This window comes from Sorex fumeus, unplaced genomic scaffold (genome assembly GCF_029834395.1).
Source record: "Sorex fumeus unplaced genomic scaffold, SorFum_2.1 ptg000086l, whole genome shotgun sequence".
Lineage (NCBI taxonomy): Eukaryota > Metazoa > Chordata > Mammalia > Eulipotyphla > Soricidae > Sorex > Sorex fumeus.
Window position 1 is genome coordinate 10,878,789 of NW_026606143.1, and position 19,624 is coordinate 10,898,412.

Genomic DNA, 19,624 nt, shown 5'->3' on the forward strand with positions numbered 1-19,624 from the left:
ACAATTTGGGCTTACTTATAGTTGTTTTCTAAGGATCTTATTGTTCACCTCCATAAGTGGATATTTATCTGCCTCTCTGGCCCGAAAATTGTGCTCCATCAGCTACAGGAATCAATTGGTTTCCTTCTTGGTCTTGGGGGATATAAATATTGCCCATAAGTCTACCAGAAACTGACTTCCTGGTAAATGTTTACTTAAAAATAGCATGGGAGCGATAGTATAAGACATACTGCAGCAGGTAGGGTGTTTGTCTTGCACAGATCCCAGCTGGGTTCAATCTCCAGAATCCCATATGCCCCCTGAGAACCTCTAGGAGTGATTCCTGAGTGCAGAGCCTGGAGGAAGCCCTTTACATCACGAGGTGTGGCCCAAAAGACAAACAAAAAAATATTATGGATAACAGTTTATTAAGGTAATAAGCATAGAGTGCAAGTAATGACTTAGACATCATGTGCTATAACCACACTATTTTATATTTAGTTAAAGCAACTGTGTATGATTATTATCATGCTACTTCAATGTAAATCAAAGATTATGAACTTCAGAGAGTTTAAACCAAATCAGGTTGTGTACTATGGTGTGATTGATATATAAGAGATTCAGGCAGGTTTCGCAATGGCAAAGCAATGTCAAGTGTTCACCTACACCATGTATCAAGATTTATTTTTTAGACTCTTGTCCTTTTCCCCCATAAACTTATTCAATCATTTACTGAAGAACAGCATTTCTCTTTGACTATTATCACAGCATCAAAACTTTGGCTTCTGGAGCTGAGGTGAGTAATCTGTCAGCAGGGACACCATGACAGCCTGGAACAGAGAAAGAGAAAGAAAGAGAGGTATGACCATCAGAAAAAGTCTTTTTTAAGACCTACGGAAGAGAACTAGGTTGTAGTTTTGAAGCCCGATGGTTAAAATATGTTTGTTTGGGACAAAGAGAAAGTTCAAAATGCTGGAACACATGTTTTGCATGCGGGAGGTCCTGATTCAATATCTAGTACCTTATGGCTCCCCAAACACTTCCAGGGTAGGCTCCTGAGCATCAAGTCAGGAGTAACCCCCAAGTGTGGCCCCTAAACAAAAAGTGTTCTCCTAAAGATATAAGGGGACAATTCTCAACAAATATCTACTTTTATTTGCATAAAGAGCATCTGACTGAAGAGTGATAAAGAGTGATAAGCCTGAACTAGATCTGTACAAACAAACACTGAGCTTCTGTAAGTCTTATACCAGGACTAGTGCAATGAGATACCACAGGGTAGCCTTGATTGGGTTTTCTGATAAGTATAACTTCCATATTTGTTGGTTTTAGAGAAAGAGAATCCTTCCCAGGAATTAATCAAATATGTAGTAATGAAAGTAAATCATTTAGACTAATGAATAATGCCTGCCAGTTGAATCTGGATCCTCCTGAAAGAGCACTAACTTATAGCGAAAAGGACAGCTTCTCCTTTGACTATCATGCACATGTTGTCATTTTCACTTTTATTCATGCCAGTATTTACAGAGGCGACAATGGTAATCAGATGCAATACTGACAGATATATATTGTGTGTTTATTATGGGACAGTGTGTGCACTAAGTTTCTTATCATGTGTTAGTCAGTTAGGAAACATTTGCCAAGCACAGGGTAAACTAGAGAGCAATTCACGTGCTTTATCTCATTTAATGCAACAACCTTTAAAATAGAGACACTTGTATAGATATCTTGTATGGAGAGCAATCATTGAGATGATATATAGTACAGAACTGGGTTTGGACCCAGGCTTTTCTGACTCTACTTTTTATTTTTGTGCCACAATTGGCAGTGGTCAGGACTTACTCCTGTCTCTGCACTCAGGAATCACTTCTAGAAGTGCTTAGGGGACCATATGGGATGCCAGGGATCGAACCCAGGTCTGCTGCGTGCAAGGCAAATGCACTATCCACTGTACTATGGTTCCAGACCCTCTGACTTTACTCTTTTCCTTTAATAAAATCACTGTGAGATACATAATTATAAAGCTGTTAATGGTCAGGTTTCAACTGACTCTACTCTTAAGAGACAATTTACCCCTCTGTCTTTTGGGTACTTGTTCTTTGTTTCTCAGTATGCTATGCATGTGCTTCTCACCCATTTTAGGAGCTCTGGTCTTAAATTTCAAAGGTGTTCTTGATGTATTTACTGAACATTTACCACATATGAGACCTTGCTTCATGTCATTTAATATTCTTTTCTGCTGTGTTAGTACTAAGTGATATATAAAATACAGATGAGGAAACTGAGGTATAAGAATTTTCCTGAGTGGTAATAGAGGTACATCTGTACCTGTTTGTCCTGCTTGTCCTAGACCTTTACCACTGTGCTCAGATACCTGTTAACCTCATTTAGTCCTCATAGCCTTGTAAGTTGTGTGTTTCCATTTTTCTTTTCTTTTTATTTGAGTTAACTAGGCTTAACATGTGCTCCAGATCACTCAGAGAGCCAAAATCAAAAATTTAAACTCATTTTCAAAGTCTATATTCTAGTAACAATACTCTATATTGTCTTCAGTCTACAAATACGTATTGAGCAACATATTTGGGGAATTAACAAGTACCATTCTCAGTATAATAAAGATCATTATAGCAAGTGTCACTGATCATTGCCAATGGATTCTTGAAAATTGTGATCTTTAGGAAAATGACTTATGAGGAAACAGATCCTCTAATAAGGTTCAGCTCAATATCAGTTGTGATTTTTGTTTTTCTGACCAACATTTATATAAAATGATATTTGGGAGAGATGGCTATACAGAGAAGATCACTGCTTTAAGGGAGTTTTCATTATAGTAGGCACAGGTAACACATAAACAATAAAATATCAAATAGTGATAAATGGAAACAACTCAAATGTCCAAGAACTGATGACTGGATAAAGAAACTACAGTACATATACATAATGGAATACTACTCAGCTATAAGAAAAGATGAAATCATGCAATTTACTACTATGAAGGTGGATTTGCAGAGTATTATGCTGAGTGAAGTTAAGCAAAAGGAGAGGAACAGATGCAGAATGATTTCTCTCATATGGGTATAAAGAAACATAGGAAGAAAGTAACAAATTCCCAAAGCAACAAACTGAGAACTGGTATTATGTTGTAGGAAGCTTACCGTGAAGGGTGTAATGGTAGCTATACAGGGACCGTGGTGAAGAGAAGTGGACAGTCTGGTGAAGGGTGGGGTGTTGGAACATTTTGTGAATGAAACCCTACCATTAGAAGCCGTGCATATCACAGTGACTAAAATAAACTCAGAGAAATAGTGGCTGCTGCCAACCTTGGTTTGATCCCCAGCGCCCCATATGTTGTCCCTGAACAAAGAAAGCATGGAGTGATTTCTGAGCATAGAACTAGGAGTAAGCTATGAGCACAGCTGGGTGTGGATCAAAAACTTTTTAAAACACAAAGGTAACTCTTGTGGGGAGGAAAGAATGTGTTTTTATTTTAGACAAAGGAACTAAAGGCTTGTGCAAAATGGAGAAATGATATGATTACTAGAGTGTTCTTAACAGCGCTGCTGGAAATCACACAGCATGAAGTCTTAAAAAGCTAATCTGAGTGCTAAAAGGGCACTTTTTTCCCTTTAAAATGCTTTAATCTTTCAGAACAAACTCCCTGATCTACTTAACTACAGACCTTACATAAGCCATAATGGGCACCTCAAAATATGTGCCCAATAACACCTTTCCTTTCTTATTCTATCCTGATTTTAAATGTAGTTACATTGAATGTAGAAATCATTCTTTATCTTTTTTAAACATTTTTTATTAGTGAAACACCATGTGGTACAGTTGTTGACCTTACAAATTGTTGTACTTGGGTTTTGGTCATACAATGATCGAGTACCCATCCCTCCAGCAGTGCCCATTCTCCACCACCAATGATCCCAGTAACCCTCACACCCCTCCCATATCCCCATCCCATCCCACCTCTGTGGCAGGGCATTCCCTTTTGTTCTTTCTCTCCTTTTGGTTGGTAAGGTTTGTAAAAGAGGCATTAAGTGGCAAACATGTTCGGTCTATAGTCTACTTTCAGCATGGATCTCCCATCCTGGGAGAGTCCTCCCAAAACCCTTTACTTGGTGTTCCCTCCTCGGTCTGAGCTGCCCTTTCCCATAGCATGTGCGGCTGGCACATAGTGTAGCCAGCCACATTTAGCTATAAGTACTTAAAAGATGCCTAGTGTGTCTGAAGAAATGAAGCTTAAATCTTATATTATAGGCTCCAGAAGCACAAGGACTTAATGCAGAGCCCAGCAGCTTGCAGCAGAAAAGTGAATGGACTATGCCTTAATCCACGCCACCATGCCTGCCCAGAGGGCAAAGGGTGTTGGTCCCTTCTGCCTTTTTCCCTCTGGAAAGAAAGATGGCAGCCGCTTTGGAGCTTTGTGGGCAGCCAGGTATGAGCCAGTCGTGATGGGGCGACTGAAACCTCATGGGAAGGGGGGGCGTTCCCGCCTCGTCCTTCACGCCCTACCGAGGTCACAAGTTGCCCCCCACGAGCAGCTCTCCGGCATGACCATGGCTCCAGAGCACAGAAAACAATCTCATAACTATCTGACTCTCAGCAGAAATACTTCCAGGGTTAATAAGTAAAATACCAGAAATCCAAAATCGCGTGGCTGCTATCGTGGCCGCGCGACATTGTTTGATTCTTGTGACCAGTTGTAGAAAAATTATTTCACAATGCCTTTTCAGCATGTCTGATTTGGGGGTGTAAACTCTAAATAATAATGTTGCATCTTTTGTCAAAACAATGAATCTAGTCAAAGTAGATAGAATGTTAATTAGAATTCATCTGCCTCACATGCAATGAGAGGGTTGGGAGGGGGGGTTTATTGGGGTTCTTCGTGGTGAAAAATAAGTATTGGTAAAGGGAAATGTGTTTGATATTTGCATGACCGAGACTTAAACCTGAAAGCTTTGTTACTTTTCCCACAGTGATTCAATGAGTCACACAGTCACAGTCCTCCCGTTGTTCATCAATTTGCTTGAGCGGGCCCAGTAATGCCTCCATTGTGAGACTTGTTGTTATTGTGTTTGGCATATTGAACACGTCACGGGGAGCTTGCCAGGCTTTGCCGTGCGGGCAAGATACTCCCGGTAGCTTGCCGGGCTCTCCGAGAGGGGCGGAGGAATCGAACTTGGGTCGGCCATGTTGGCTGCGTGCAAGGCAAATGCCCTACCGCTGTGCTAGCGCTCCTGCCGCTACCCATGACAGTGATTCAATAAATAAATAAATAAAAAGATGGAAAAAATCTTATAATTAATGAATACGTTTAATTTAAATTGGTACCCATGCCCTGTAGTTACTATATTGGGTAGTGAAGTTATGAAGGAAAAAAATTGTGTTGTGCCTTTAGAACATCCCAGAAAAATCGAATACAACAATACTAAGACTATAAATGCCGGTGAAAATAAACAAAGTGTTATATCTTTACCCACAAAGTAAGGATCAAGTATAGATATTCTCTAAGGTCTTACTGCACCTGAAAATGTGATGCTTCTACAGACAGCGTGGGAACTGTGCAGTGTTGTTTTTGTTATTAATCTCTAAGGCCTGACAGAAGATGCTCCGTATATGGCAAGAAATAAATTTCATTCAATGGTAACTCAAATAATCTCGCTCAGAAAGATAAAAAAAAATAGCCAGAGTTGGAGCAATAATACAGTTGGTAGGGTGCTTGCCTTGGAATAGGCTGACCTGGTTCAATCCCTGGCACCACAAATGGTTTCCCAAATCCTGCCAGGAGTAATCCTTGAGCACAGTGCTGGGAATAAAGCCTGAACATAGCTGGGTGTGCCCCCGCCCCTGCCCTAAACAAAAATAAGATAGACTGAGCAGCTTGTGTGCTGTCACCTCCCTTGAAGAATCAATGTAGAGTATTATGACATTCTGTCTTTCCAATTTAGTCCATAGTCCAGCTTAGAACCTTCTGAACATGGTACTTCAAGTAGTCTGTTGATGAGTTTAGGGACCTAAGACTAAACATCGCATGCAATCTCTATAGCTTGATCTGCTTATTTTGTATGTTGGACACCTGAATCTGCAGAAGTAATATTAAAGATGACACAGGTGACTAACATTAAAGACAGCTAGGGAACTCAAGTCTTCTACTTAGTCTTTCAATTTTAGATCCTTTAACTTTATTTTAATGTGGTTGATCTTTTGTTTTAGTTAAAGTATATGCTTCACTGAATAATCAGGATATATAGAAATTGATATATAGATATATAGGTCGGTATGTATCTATGTCTGTATATCCATGCAAACATTTCAACTATGTGTATATTATATACTTAATTTCATGAAGTAAAATGGATGCAAAGGTGTTGTTTAATAAGCTCTTTAAAATTTCACAGGTTCAAAGTCTCTTCATAAGTGGTAATGTAAAAAAGGCTTTTAGTGCCCCCTCCTTTAGTTTCTACAGAGAAATGGTTTAAATGGGTTTAAGTGGAGTTAGCTTTGTAACTCTAATCATCTTCTGATAAAAGAAAATAGACTGTGAGGAAAATATTTTGCTGTGTCTCTTGATGAGGTACATGATTTGGGAGCTCACAATTTCCTTTTGGTTATCTAGATCTTTGCCACTCTATATGAGGGTTCAAAGAGCAGCAGCATCTGCATTGTCTTGCTAGAAATGCTGAATCTGGTGCCTTATCTCAGACCTACTGACTCTAAATCTGTACTTTAACAAGATGCATTGGTGATTCAAATGCTGATGAAAGCTTTAGAACCAGTGGCTTGCCTGCAGGCATGGCAAAGGGTTCTGAGTTGGCAAGCTGGAATGTACAGTAAAAATAAAGCCATTAAATGATCCCTCTGGATAGAAGCTGCGTGCTAAAAATAGGTAAAGGAACAAATACGATAAACTCTCAGTATCTGTTGCAGATCGTAGTGCCCCAAAAGGTGGGAAGGTGGTGGGGGGATGGAGGGGAGAGAAAGAGAGGAAGGAAGGAAGGAAGGAAGGAAGGAAGGAAGGAAGGAAGGAAGGAAGGAAGGAAGGAAGGAAGGGAGGGAGGGAGGGAAGAATGAAAGGAAGAAAGAAAGAAAGAAAGAAAGAAAGAAAGAAAGAAAGAAAGAAAGAAAGAAAGAAAGAAAGAGAGAAAGTGCCTGCCATGTTGAAAGTAGACTATGGACTGAACATGTTTGCCATTCAATGCCTCTTTTGCAGACCACAACACCCAAAAGGAGAGAGAGAACAAAAGGGAATGCCCTGCCACAGAGGCAGGGTGGGATGGGGGGGATGGAGGTGGGAGGGATATTATCCATGGTAGTGGAAAATGGGCACTGGTGGAGGGATGGGTATTCAATCATTGTATAACTGAAACCCAAGCACAGAAATTTGTAAATCTACAACTGTACCTCATGGTGTTTCACTAATAAAAATTTTTTAAAAAAGTGCCTGCCATAGAGCCATAGAGGTAGGCTGTCGGGGCGGGTGGCGGGAGGAAACTGAGGTCATTGCTGGTGGGAAATGGATACTGGTGAAGGGATGGGTGTTGGATCATTATATGGCTGAAACCTGATCATGAACAGCTTTGTAGCTATGTATTCCACAGTGACTCAATTTAAAAAAATTAAAATAAAAAATAAAGTCATTTGTGTCATTACTAGATATGACAGATGTATTCTATAAATGTAGCTTTCCTTGGCAAATGGAATCCTGGTTGACTTTTGTGGGAAGCCAAGAGCCCTCTCATAGACCCTGGCCATGGTTCCCATGTTAGGAACTGCTTGGGACAGACATTGGTGAAGACTTTCAAACAATAGTGAAGTTTTGAGTCTCTCTTGGTCGCTGTGTCAAATTAACAATAATCATGCTAACAGTTAATTGTATTAAGTATTATACTAAATCTTTTCAGTAAAATCTTTCAAATATATTTTTGGTGATTCTAATAACCCTATCTCTATTTATGGATTGATTATACAGTTAATGAGCAAGATACTTATTTCCATCTGTTTTTTCTATACTTCGAAAGCTGGAAACTACATTTCCCAGACCCCCTTGCAACTCGAGCCTAGGTACAACATTCAGCTGCATCTAATCAAGACTTGTATACATAAATGAACAGCATGAAGTGGGAGTTATCCTCTGAGAGACTGAATCTTCAAATACATATGCAGGTGAACGTATCTACTTTAGCTGCGGCTTTTATAACAGAATAGCTAACATTTAATTTCAAGCATTTTTATTACCAGGCTATATATGGATGGTTTTTTCAGTAGTGTTTGACTACAAAGGAGCCACGATGTTTTGGAGGCAAATTTCCTCCTTGCGTTGTCCCTGAATGTGTTATCTGGGTGTGATTTACTGCAGTCCTTATCACTAGAGATTCTGGACATTGCTTAATGTTTTTCAATAAATCACTTTTCATTTATTTACCTAGTGTGGATTCTATTGTTTGCCAGTAAGATTCTGTCTCATATAGTAAACTGAGAGCAGTTTTAAAATGGTGGGAAAATATGGCATGTGCGTATTCTGGATTTCAGATAATGTGATATTTGGACTATTGTACAACTGAAAAATGAAATTGTTAATATTTTCCAAAACAGTGATGAATATAAAATTGATGACTTTAGTTTAAAGGGAACAATTTGTTCATATTAGTTTTACTTCAATTCTGGAAATGCTCTACACATAAAAATAAAAAGATGAACTGATATAACATATGATTTTTATCTTACCTTTTGTTGATAATTGATTCCTATATTGAACCACCCTTGCATCCTGAGATAAACTCCACTTGACCATGGTATATAATCTTTTTATATGTTGCAGAATTTGGTTCACTAGGATTTTGTTGAGGTTCTTTCAATCAATGTTCATCAAGACATTGGTCAATAATTTTCTTTTTTTTAGTAGTATCTGTTTATTTTAGGCATTAGTGTGAAATTGGCTTTCTAGAAGCTATTAGGGAGGACTCTTGTTTTCTCAATATTTTGGAAGAGCTTGAGTATAGGCACTAAGTCTTCTTCGAAGTTTTGATAGAATTCACTAGTGAATTCAACTTGATCTGGGCTTTGTTCTTGGGGAGAATTTATTGCTGTGGATTTGGGTCTACTCCCTGCTCTGAACTCGGGAATCACTCCTGGTGGTGCTTGGGTGAACACATGGGGTGCTGGGAATCAAATCTGAGTTGGCAAGTGTTCTGCCCACTGAAGTATCTCTCCAGTCACCTTAGGGAGATTTTTAATTACTGTTTCAATTTCTTTGCTTGAGAAATTATCTATTAATATTTTGTATTCCCTTCTGGACAGCAAGATGGTGGCCACCTTAGAGCTCTTTGGAAAGCTAGGTATGAGTTGGTCGTGATGGGGCGACTGAAATCTCATGGGAAGGGGGGCGTTCCCAGCTCGTCCTTCATGCCCTACCGAGGTCATCATGAGTTGCCCCCCATGAGCAACTCTCCGGCACAGCCATGGCTCTAGAGCCACAGAAACCAATCTTATAATTATCTGACTCTCGGCAGAAATACTTCAGGCTTAGTAAGTAAAATATTAGAAATTCAAAATCACGCGGCTGCGACATCATTTGGTTCTTGTAACCAGCTGTAGAAAACAAATTATTTCACAATGCCTTTTCAGCAGGTCTGATTTTGGGGTGTAAACTCTAAATAATAATGGTGCATATTTTGTCGAAACAATGAATCTAATCAAAGTAGATAAAGTGTTAACTAGAATTCATCTGCCTCACAGGCATTGGGAGGGTTGGGAAGGGGGTATATTGGGGTTCTTGGTGGTGAAAAATCAGTACTGGTGAAGGGAAATGTGTTTGATGATTGCATGACCGAGACTTAAACCTGAAAGCTTTGTAACTTTTCCCACAGTGATTCAATAAATAAATAAATAAAATATTTTGTATTCCCTCTGGTTAAATCTTGGGAATTCATATGATTCTAGAAATTTATCCATTTCTTTTAGGTTATTGAACTTGGTGACATAAAGTTGTTCACAGTAGCCTCATGAATTTTTTGCATTTCTGAGGTATCATCTGTAATTTCGCCCCTATCATTTCCAATCCTATTTATTATTTTGGTCTTTTTCCCTTGATTAGCTAAGTGTTCATCAATCTTCTGTACTCTTTTGAAGAAACACTCCTGGTTTCATTGATCCTTTGTATTATTTTCCTATTTTTTATATCATTGAATTCTACTAATTTTTATTTCACCCCTTCTACTTGGTTTGGGATTCATTTATTATTATTTTTCCAGTTTCTGTAGCTGATAGGTTAGATTGTTGATTTGAATCCTTTCTTCTTGGTGTTGCCTTAATAGCTACAAACTTTCTCTTTAGTACTGCTTTCAGCAATCCCATTTCTTGAAATCTATCCAAGGGCTGAGAAACTCTATTCAGAAAAGACATTTGTGCTTCTTTGTTCATTTTAACACAATAACTGAAGGCTGGAAACAATCCAATGTCCAGAACATCTTACTGGATAAAGAAACTATGGTGTATATACACAATGAATACCACTTGGATATGAGAAAAGGGAAAATCATGTAATTTTCTGCTATATAAATGAATTTGAAAAATACTATGCTCAGAAAATTAAGAAAGAGAGGAACAGATACATAATGATCTCTCCCTTGTCTGGGATATTCTCAGAGGCAACAGAAACAGAATTGGACTATGGTAGGAAACTTGCCATCGCCATGGAGGTGGAGGAATTGCACGGTGGGATAAGGGGCAAGGACACTGGGACAATGGTGGAGGGAAGTGGACATTATGGTGCAGGATTTGTTGCTGAAATGTTTTGTGCATAAAACCCTACAATTAGCAGTATTACAAATCATGGTGCTGCCTAAAATAACTTTAAATGATTGACAGATAATAGTGACTGCTATTCAGACTCATCAAGAGCAGTAGGACTTTTGTTTAAAATAGATACACTTAACCAAACTTAAAAAAGGTGCCTGTCAAGGTGGCAGTCTGGGGTTTGGGAGGGAACATGGGGCTACTGGGGGAGGAAGTTAACACTACTGGTAGGATTGGTGCTGAACCATTGTATGCCTAAAATTCAACTATGAATAAATTTGCAAATCATAATAGATACATTTGGAGGGGGATCAGTTTGATTCCATTAAAATATAGAATAATAAGGAATGCTAGTGAGCAATAGTAACCTATTGAGAAATTTCTGGGGAAATCAAATATTATATGACCAAGTAATATAGAGTTGGATCATCTTGGCTGCAAGTTATTAACCAAAAGGCTCAAGAATAATAAGTTCGGGCTGGAGCAATAGCACAGCAGGTAGGGCCTTGCACGCAGCCAACCCGGGTTCAATTCCCAACATCCCATATGGTCCCCTGAGCACCGCCAGGGGTAATTCCTGAGTGCAGAGCCAAGAGTAATCTCTGTGCATCGCCGGGTGTGACCCAAAAAGAAAAAAGAAGAAGAAGAATAACAAGTTGGAGACACACACAAGAATTCCTTATCCTCCATTCCCACTTCTTGCTTACCATGATTGTCCACTTTCTATTTTCAGCCTCTGGGAATACCAGTGATCGTGGACAATAAAACACTTCATCATCTACTTCTTCTGGCTTCCTGGGCAGGCAATGCAAAAATGTCCAGTCAGAGGCAGCTTCTTTAGCAGTCTAAAAAAGAGATGGAACAAAAAAAGATAAGGTGGAAAGTGACAGGAATGAAACTAAATTTGGGCTATTACATGTAACTCACATTTTCTTTAATATTTAAAAACTCATAGGGTCTGGAGCCAGATATCAATACAGAGGAGAGATAAAGGGGCAGACTGAGGAAATTAGCTCAATGCACTCAGGACAAATGTATGTGATATTTTCAATTTATAAAATGTAACGGTTTTTATTTGGAATTTATTTGGATGTTCATCACTCTAAATTAAACTGCTAACTCAATTTTCTGGTATTCTGTCTAGTGGGATAATAGACATTTCAGTAAGAAATCCAGCAGTGTAATAAGTTATAGCAAAAGTCATAATTTATGCCCCTACATATACATTGTTTTTATGTGACTATGTTTTATTTAAGCTTATCTCTAAATTATGTAACTAAGTACTGAAAGCATATAATCACTTGTCAAAACAATTTTTGAATAGAAATACTGTGATAGAAATGTATTAAACAGGATTATGGGTATTATGTACTAGACATTTCTTTCTTAATGCAAATCTACTATATCAATTTTTTCAAACAATTAATTTTGAAAATTACATTTTAATTTCCATTATTCACTTACCGATCCAAAACGATATTCCCACATACTTTTTTACCTTAAAATAACTCTTTACTAAATTTTTGTTTTATTTTCCATCCTAGTTCTAGGTTCAAAATCTTCTAAGTATCTAAATACTATTAAAGCAACATAAAAAGGGAATAATATTTGAAGCAGTACTACATTAGAGACTTGATTGTTCTTCATAGCTAATAATAATGTCGCCAGAAAAAAATGCTAATTTGGGGCAAAGTAAGTATGAAGTAAACTGCAGGGAATTTAAAATAGTCCATGAAAATATTTGTCATTATATGACAGGGCATTATCCATAACACATAATGAAGCTCTAAAGCCAATAATAAGAGGGGAAGAAACAAAGAAAATGGGTACAGAATATGCAAGTTATTTGTAGAAAAATATGTGGCATTATTCAATAAACATGAAAAGATATCTAATTTTATTAATAATCATAAAAATGCACATTTAAAAATCTAAATAACAAAAACAGGGAGAGGGTGTAGAGACCCCCCAAATTTTTTGATGGACAATCTACCAACAGTTGCCCTATTTTAAAACGTACATGCCACTTCACCCCAAAATAATTCTAATATCTGTTTCTCCAATAGTGCTTACACAAAATATGTTCATTACAGTATTGTTTGTAATTGAGATAATTGGACATAATCTACTTTATCAACAGGAAATCATTTGAATCCATTATGGTCCATTCACACATTGAAATTCTGGGCAACCATTAAAAAGAATGAACACATTTGAATGAGTGGGCAGAAAATACAAAATTTGCTAAATGGAAAAAAATAATCAGAAAATACATTTAGGAGGTTGGAGACAGTACAGCAGGTAAGATGTTTGCCTTGAACACTGCCAGTCTAGGTTTAATCCCTGGCATCGTATATTTGGTCTCTGAGCCTGCCTGAGTGCACAGCCAGGAGTAACCCCTGAGCATTATCGAATGTGAATATCCCCAAAGCCAATAAATAAATTAAAAATGCATTTAATATGCAACTGTTGGAAAACCAGTACAGGGGAAATAGACATCTGCAAAATGATTCATCAAACTGATCAACAGTGGCTACCTCTCAGAACAGTCTTCAAAGGGAAGGAGAAAAGACATTTGTTTTTCTTTTCCAAACTTAGTTCTATCAAAACAAGGAACTTGGGGGACTGAAGGAGTATCACAGAGTTTAGGGCACTTGCCTTATATGCAACCAACCTGGAATCAATTGGGTTGTACCCCTCTCACCCCAAGTGGTCTCCTGAGCACCTCAGTGCAGAGCCAAGAGTCAGGAGTATGCCCTGAGCACCACCAAACCAAAAATAAATAAATAAACATGGAACTCCTCTTTATACATTGCTTTATGAGTAGCATATGCTATTATGAGTAGCATATCAATTATAATACTTAACCCCTTTCTCAGTCCAGATTGACTGCTTTGCTGACAATGGTATTCCTGCAGAACATTGGTTGCCAAATGAAACTTGGTAGCAAGGCAGATACTTGGGTCCTGCCCTTGACTGACTGAATCCAAAACCCTAGAAGGTTTCCTGCCAACTGTGTGCTAAAGCTCCTCCAGATAATTCTAAGGCATGCTCAAGACTGAAAGATCATTGATTCAGATCTTAATGAAAGGCATCAGGTCAGAAGGGGGTTCCCCTGGGAGCACCTTAGAGATAGCAAAACTAAAGTAAATATAAGGAGTGTTCAGAAAAACACAGTCAAGAACTAGGCTGAAGAACTTAATTGTGGGTTTTTCCTAAATCAGAAGACACTGAATGCAACAGAAGTAACCGAATGTGTTGAAAAAATTAAGAATTTCAATGTCTTTCTTGCTGTGAAAGGGAAAAGCCTACTCTACTCTTCAGTCTGGGTTTCAAATTTCTTCATTCAGGACAAAAAGAATCCTGTATTCCAGATTACACTGCCAATCTTCAGGAGGAGAGAGATCCTGGAGGGGATGCAGTCAGTGAGTCCTTTATGAGGAAGAAAAGGGCAGTCTCCTCTCCCAAAAGTGAATAAGTGATTAGACAGTACCAGCCTTTATAAACAGAATTCATTGAACCTTCAGAAAGACGTCAATTTGTACCTTCATGGTAATCTGGTAGCCTTGGAAAGCCTGGAGCCGTTTTTTCTTCTCCTCTTCTTGTCCCATGCTTATCCACGTGTCTGTAATTAATACATTGCCTCCACGAGCCGCTTCCAAAGGGTTATTTGTCAGTGTCATCTTGGTACCATTCTAGCATACACAAGCACCCAGTTAACCAACTTCAGAGGACAGAGAAAGGCAGTTAGAACTTCACACATAAGGACCATACCTCCTTAGCATACTGCTCTGCCAACTTGGTTATATTAGGATCCGGCTCATAACCCTGCAAGGGGAAAAATTTTACTGTTATTTGGAAATTTTGAACAAACATACATTGTCTTCCCGTTGTTCATCCATTTTCCTCGAGCGGGCCCAGTAACTTCTCCAATTTTTTTGAGACTTGTTGTTGCTGTGTTCTGCATATTGAATACGTCGCTGGTAGTATGCCAGGCTTTGCTGCACGGATGAGATAGCTTGCCGGACTCTCTGAGAGGGGCAGAGGAATCGAACCCCTCTCGGCCGGGCTGGCTGCACGCAAGGCAAACACCCTACCACTGTGCTATCGCTCCAGCCCTATGGAAATTTTATTGTATATATTTTCTTATAAGTGCATTATTTGCCTTTCAACAATACACCCAATATCCTTCCATCATAGCCCCACCGTAGTCAGCAGAACATGATTTTTCACATCTAGAATTTCAAAACTTATTAGAGCTTTACCCAATTTAGAACAAAAAACAATTGATCTGCTTTTCCCTTATCTTTGGCCTCTTTCCTCATGGCAAATCTTTTTGTTCTAACAGCCTAGCATATGCATACTTCTACATAATTTTATACATATACATAATTCTACAATCACATGGTTTTCATCTCAGTGTCTTTTGGCATGCAATTTTTATTTTTATTTCAATTTATTTCTCTTGGGTTTACAATGTTACGGAATTCCAGGGGTTATGGAATTTCAGCTTCATGTCTTGATATGTGTGTATCAGATCTTCAATCCCCAAATCCTAGTCCTAGCCATCCCACCATGAAAATGATACATTTCTCCCCCTTATTTTTCTCCAGTATCCACCACAATTTCCACCAAGTCTGCAAAGTTAGTTTTGTTCTTTTTTTTTTCAGTCATTTTATTTCCATGAGCTATTTTTTTCAAATGCTTTCTTGTCTGAAATGTTTTTCCCCACTTACTCCATGTGGGTAATGCTCTCAGCTCCCAGAGTAGATGTTTTTTCTTCAGAAAAACCTCTCTGATTGCTTCCACTCTTCCCCAGCTAAAGACTAACAGCCCACATACACACATCTTATTCTTTTGCATTCACCAGCCAACGTTCTGAACACATAGTACTTGTTTGGAGATGGCATTTATACAGCAAGCACACTGTTTTTGCTGAAATGGCTTGGTAATAGTGGGCTCAGGAACTAGGAGAGTCATTTAGGTCACCAAATCTAAGGAGTCAAACTATCAGGGTTGTGCAAACCCAAATATAGGTTATTGGATTTCTCACCTTGTGTCATCTCTAAGTGAGGGGACATTCTGGGCAAAGCTAATGTCCTGCAAACTGTCTGTACCTCACAGATAGCCCATCTTCTTCCTTCCTCACCCTCCCATCTATTGTGTATACCATAGCAAGCTTGTTTTTTTTTCTGAATGCTTACTGTTTCTTCAGTTGAAGCTGATTAAAGGTATGAAAGCTACCCACTGACGTCCCCTGTGTCTGTCTCTTTAAATTATTCTCAACATCTTGCTGCAGGAAAGCTAATCTTATTGCTGTACCTGAATGTGCCTGGCCCCTTCCGGCCGTAAGAATCTTTCAACCTCGAGGACCTCTCTCTCTGTTCACTCCTGGGAATCTTCAGTGGAAGGTGTAAACTCTTCCGCTCTCAAAACTCTAGACTGCTCTCACTTCCAGAGCCACCATCCTGTCAGTCCAAACTCTATAATTAACCTTGCTGTTATTCATCTTGCTAATTTTCCGGAATTCTCAACTTTATGAGTTATGAATTGATTTTTGAAATATTCAGTAGGGCTGTGTAGATTCAGTGGTATATGACCCATTCCCCCTTCAAGAATAGACTTCTTGGGGCCAGAACAACAGTCCAGTGGGTAGGGCATTTGCCTTGCACACGGCTGACCCAGGGTTCTATCCCCATCATACCATATGGTCTCTCAAGCATCTCCAGCAGTAGTTACTGAGTGTAGAGCCAGGAGAACCCCCTGAGCATCACAGGGTATGACCCAAAAAGCCAAAAAAAAAAAAGACTTCTTCCTCCATGTCAGGTGTGCTACTGGAAGACTGCTTCAGAGAGCTGAGTCATCCAAGGTCACTTTCCGGGGTAACCCACAGTCATAGACTGATTGACAGGAGACTATGAAAATATAGCTCTCTTCTGCCAACTCAAAACAGATCTAAATAGCCAACTAAGTCTAGAACTCTTAGAAGGTCAGTTGAGGCTGTCCCTGGAAACTCATTTTCCTCCCTCTGTCCACTCTGCTTCCTTCCGTTCCCTTCCATAGTTGTTGATCTCAAGGGTACACCCTAATAAACATCCTGCACATCCTGCATGATAAACTCCATCTCAGAGTCTTCTTCCTGGGAACCTCAACCCAAGACAGGCGTGTTCAAGTTAACTCATTTGGAACTGTTTATTTGCACAGGAATGTCTCTCATACTTCCTCCACTCAGTATAAAATTCTTAAAGAAACTACTTAGATTTTTATTTTAACAGCTTTAGACATCTTGAGCAGCTTTACCACAAACAAATAGCCATAAATTCTAGAGTTCATTTATCAGGATTTAAATAAAGTAATTAACAAAGCTTTGCAAAATTAACAATAACATTGTGATCATTCATACTAATAAATATAAAGGTAGAGACTGGGCTATTATCCAATGCGTCTCTTACCCTGCATTATTTTTTGCTTCTCTTTGGAGATCAGATTTTACATTCCCTAGGTATAATCATTCTTAGAGGGAAAAAATCAATAGGTATTTAGAGAACCAACAGCTAGGTTTGGAAATGAGAAAATCACCCAACCTTGCATGCACTGGGCCATGACTGAGAATACAAAGAGGGATTCTTTACTCACAGCTCAGCTTTCTATATTAAATCATCCATTGGCTTTTACATAAATTTTAAAAGCAGATGGAAAAGGTGATTAACAAACCCAGTTTAGTCTAAATATTCACTTAGGCAATGTTAAACTCATTATCATCAATAGTTTAGGAAGGGATTTTACAATTATGGACTAAATTCTGTTTTCTTGGACATTTAAGTTATTTTGGGTTGAAAATGGGGAAATAGATTAATTATGGCCTTGGAAACTTTTCAGTGCTTAGCAAATTTACAATAAATCTCCTAGTTTTATCTCAAAAGGAAATATGTCTGCTTACAAATTGATGGAACAATTTCTGTACTATCAGGCTTTCCAGAAGACTTTTACAAAACTCTTACTCCCACCAACATTCAAGCATGTTTTAGTGATCTTTTATCATTTAAATTAGTTTCTGCATAAGAACAATACTAAAATTACTCTGTAATACTGGATTTTCCCCATTGATATTAATAATACATCCTTGACACATAATAAAATATTTAAAAATATATTTCTCCAACAGAATAAAGCCTTTTCCTAAACATCTTATAGAAAGAGACAATTATTGTCAATGTATGTTTAATCTATAAAAGCAGAATGTAAGAATAGTTTGCATTAGAATGGAGTCTTTCTTCCAACTATACTTGTAGTTAGAGTATGCTAACCCTTCCCATAAAGTGAAAAACCATCTTAAGTACAATGACAGATCTGACCCTTTATTTCTGTTAGTACTGAATGAGAATTAATTATCTATTGTAAGTCATCTTTTTGTTCCCGAAATTTACTATTACAGGGTGACTTCTAATGCATGCTATTGTCTAAGCCTATGATTCCTTCTATGGCAAGTATCCTATTGAACAATGTCCTCCAAATATTCATGCTCAACCACTAACTTAGAATGTGGCTTATTTTCAAATGGGGTCTTTGCATATGTAATTAGTTAAGACGAGGATTAGGGTGGGTCTAAATTTAATATAACCGATATCCTCATAGATGAAGAGATGTTTATGTAGAGAGACACAGAAAAAAAGGAGCTAGAGAGAGAGATTGTCGTGATGAGCCACAAGTCAATGGATGCTTGGAGCTATAAGCAGTGGGGAGACAAAGAAGAATCCTTTCTTACAGACTTTAAGAAGAGTGTACTCTGCTAACACCTTAATTTTAGGTTTCTAGTATTCAGAACTGTGAGAGAATTTGGTAGCATCGAGTTGGTGGTAAGTATGGCCGACCTAATAAATCAGGGCAGGAGGTTTGGTAACTTATACTAGTTCAGTAAGAACACTAGGGAAATGAGTTTTGTTGGACTACAATAGATATTTTTGGTGTTACCTGCCAATGCCTTTAGAGCATCCTTTTATAGACTTTCAGCTCCATCTTCTCTATTTCACTGTGATTTTAATACCTTCTTCACTAGCTCTTCTCTGAAGACTGTCCTCTAGTTACTAGATTAGTTTTTTTTTCAGCCAGAAGTATCAAATGATATTATTCCTACTTTCTCTTGCTGCTCCTGACTAATGACCAATGGTTCAAAGAATGAAAACATACTTCCCTTACCTCTGGTTGCGACCATTATTTAGGGTATAATTTATACTCAAAATCTCACCTGTAGGATCAGGTTGAATCTTCCTTCTGTGGAACAGTGCTTGACATGTCACTAGGGTGACGAAGTCACCTCATTTTGTCAAGATTTTTCAAGACTTGCACTGAGTCCCATGTCCCCTGGAATTCCCTTAGACCTGAATAAATTTGAGTATTTGGTAACTGTAAATGGAAATCTGCCTAGATTATCAATTTTCTATACCCTGCTATCCCTACCTTATAAACTACCCTACATGTTTCATTTAGGAGCACTTCCTTAATAGAGCATCAGTTCATCAATCTTCATCAGGCTATGTTTATGGAAAATATAGCTTAAGACATTGGTACAGGGTGCAGAGTATACAAGAGCTTCAAGTGTTTCCTTACAGATAAGTTCATATATTTATTTTTTCATATTGTGCAATTCATGGCACTAGTGGTTGACAAATAAACACAGTAATCTCAATAAGCATACAGGGAAAAAGTCAGGCCTTGCACATTCACTTCTAGTTATCTTCCACAGTGAACCACAGCAGTGATTCTTGTCAGCAAACTCACAATTGGTTAGAAACAAATAAGTATAAAATAATAATGAATAGTCATCTCTTAACAGTAGTATCCATTC

General features: G+C 38.3%; 1 protein-coding gene across 1 annotated transcript in view; it reads right to left on the reverse strand.

Moving 5' to 3' along the window:
* Positions 1-390: 390 nt before the first annotated feature.
* OTC (ornithine transcarbamylase) overlaps positions 391-19,624 on the reverse strand; it is a 75,598-nt gene continuing 56,364 nt past the window's right edge. The window contains exons 7-10 of the mRNA XM_056131209.1: positions 14,554-14,607; positions 14,325-14,474; positions 11,487-11,624; positions 391-809 (exon numbers count right to left, since the gene is read on the reverse strand). Coding sequence (XP_055987184.1) covers positions 750-809; positions 11,487-11,624; positions 14,325-14,474; positions 14,554-14,607 — 402 coding nt within the window. The 3' untranslated portion in view covers positions 391-749. The remainder of the gene's footprint in view (positions 810-11,486; positions 11,625-14,324; positions 14,475-14,553; positions 14,608-19,624) is intronic.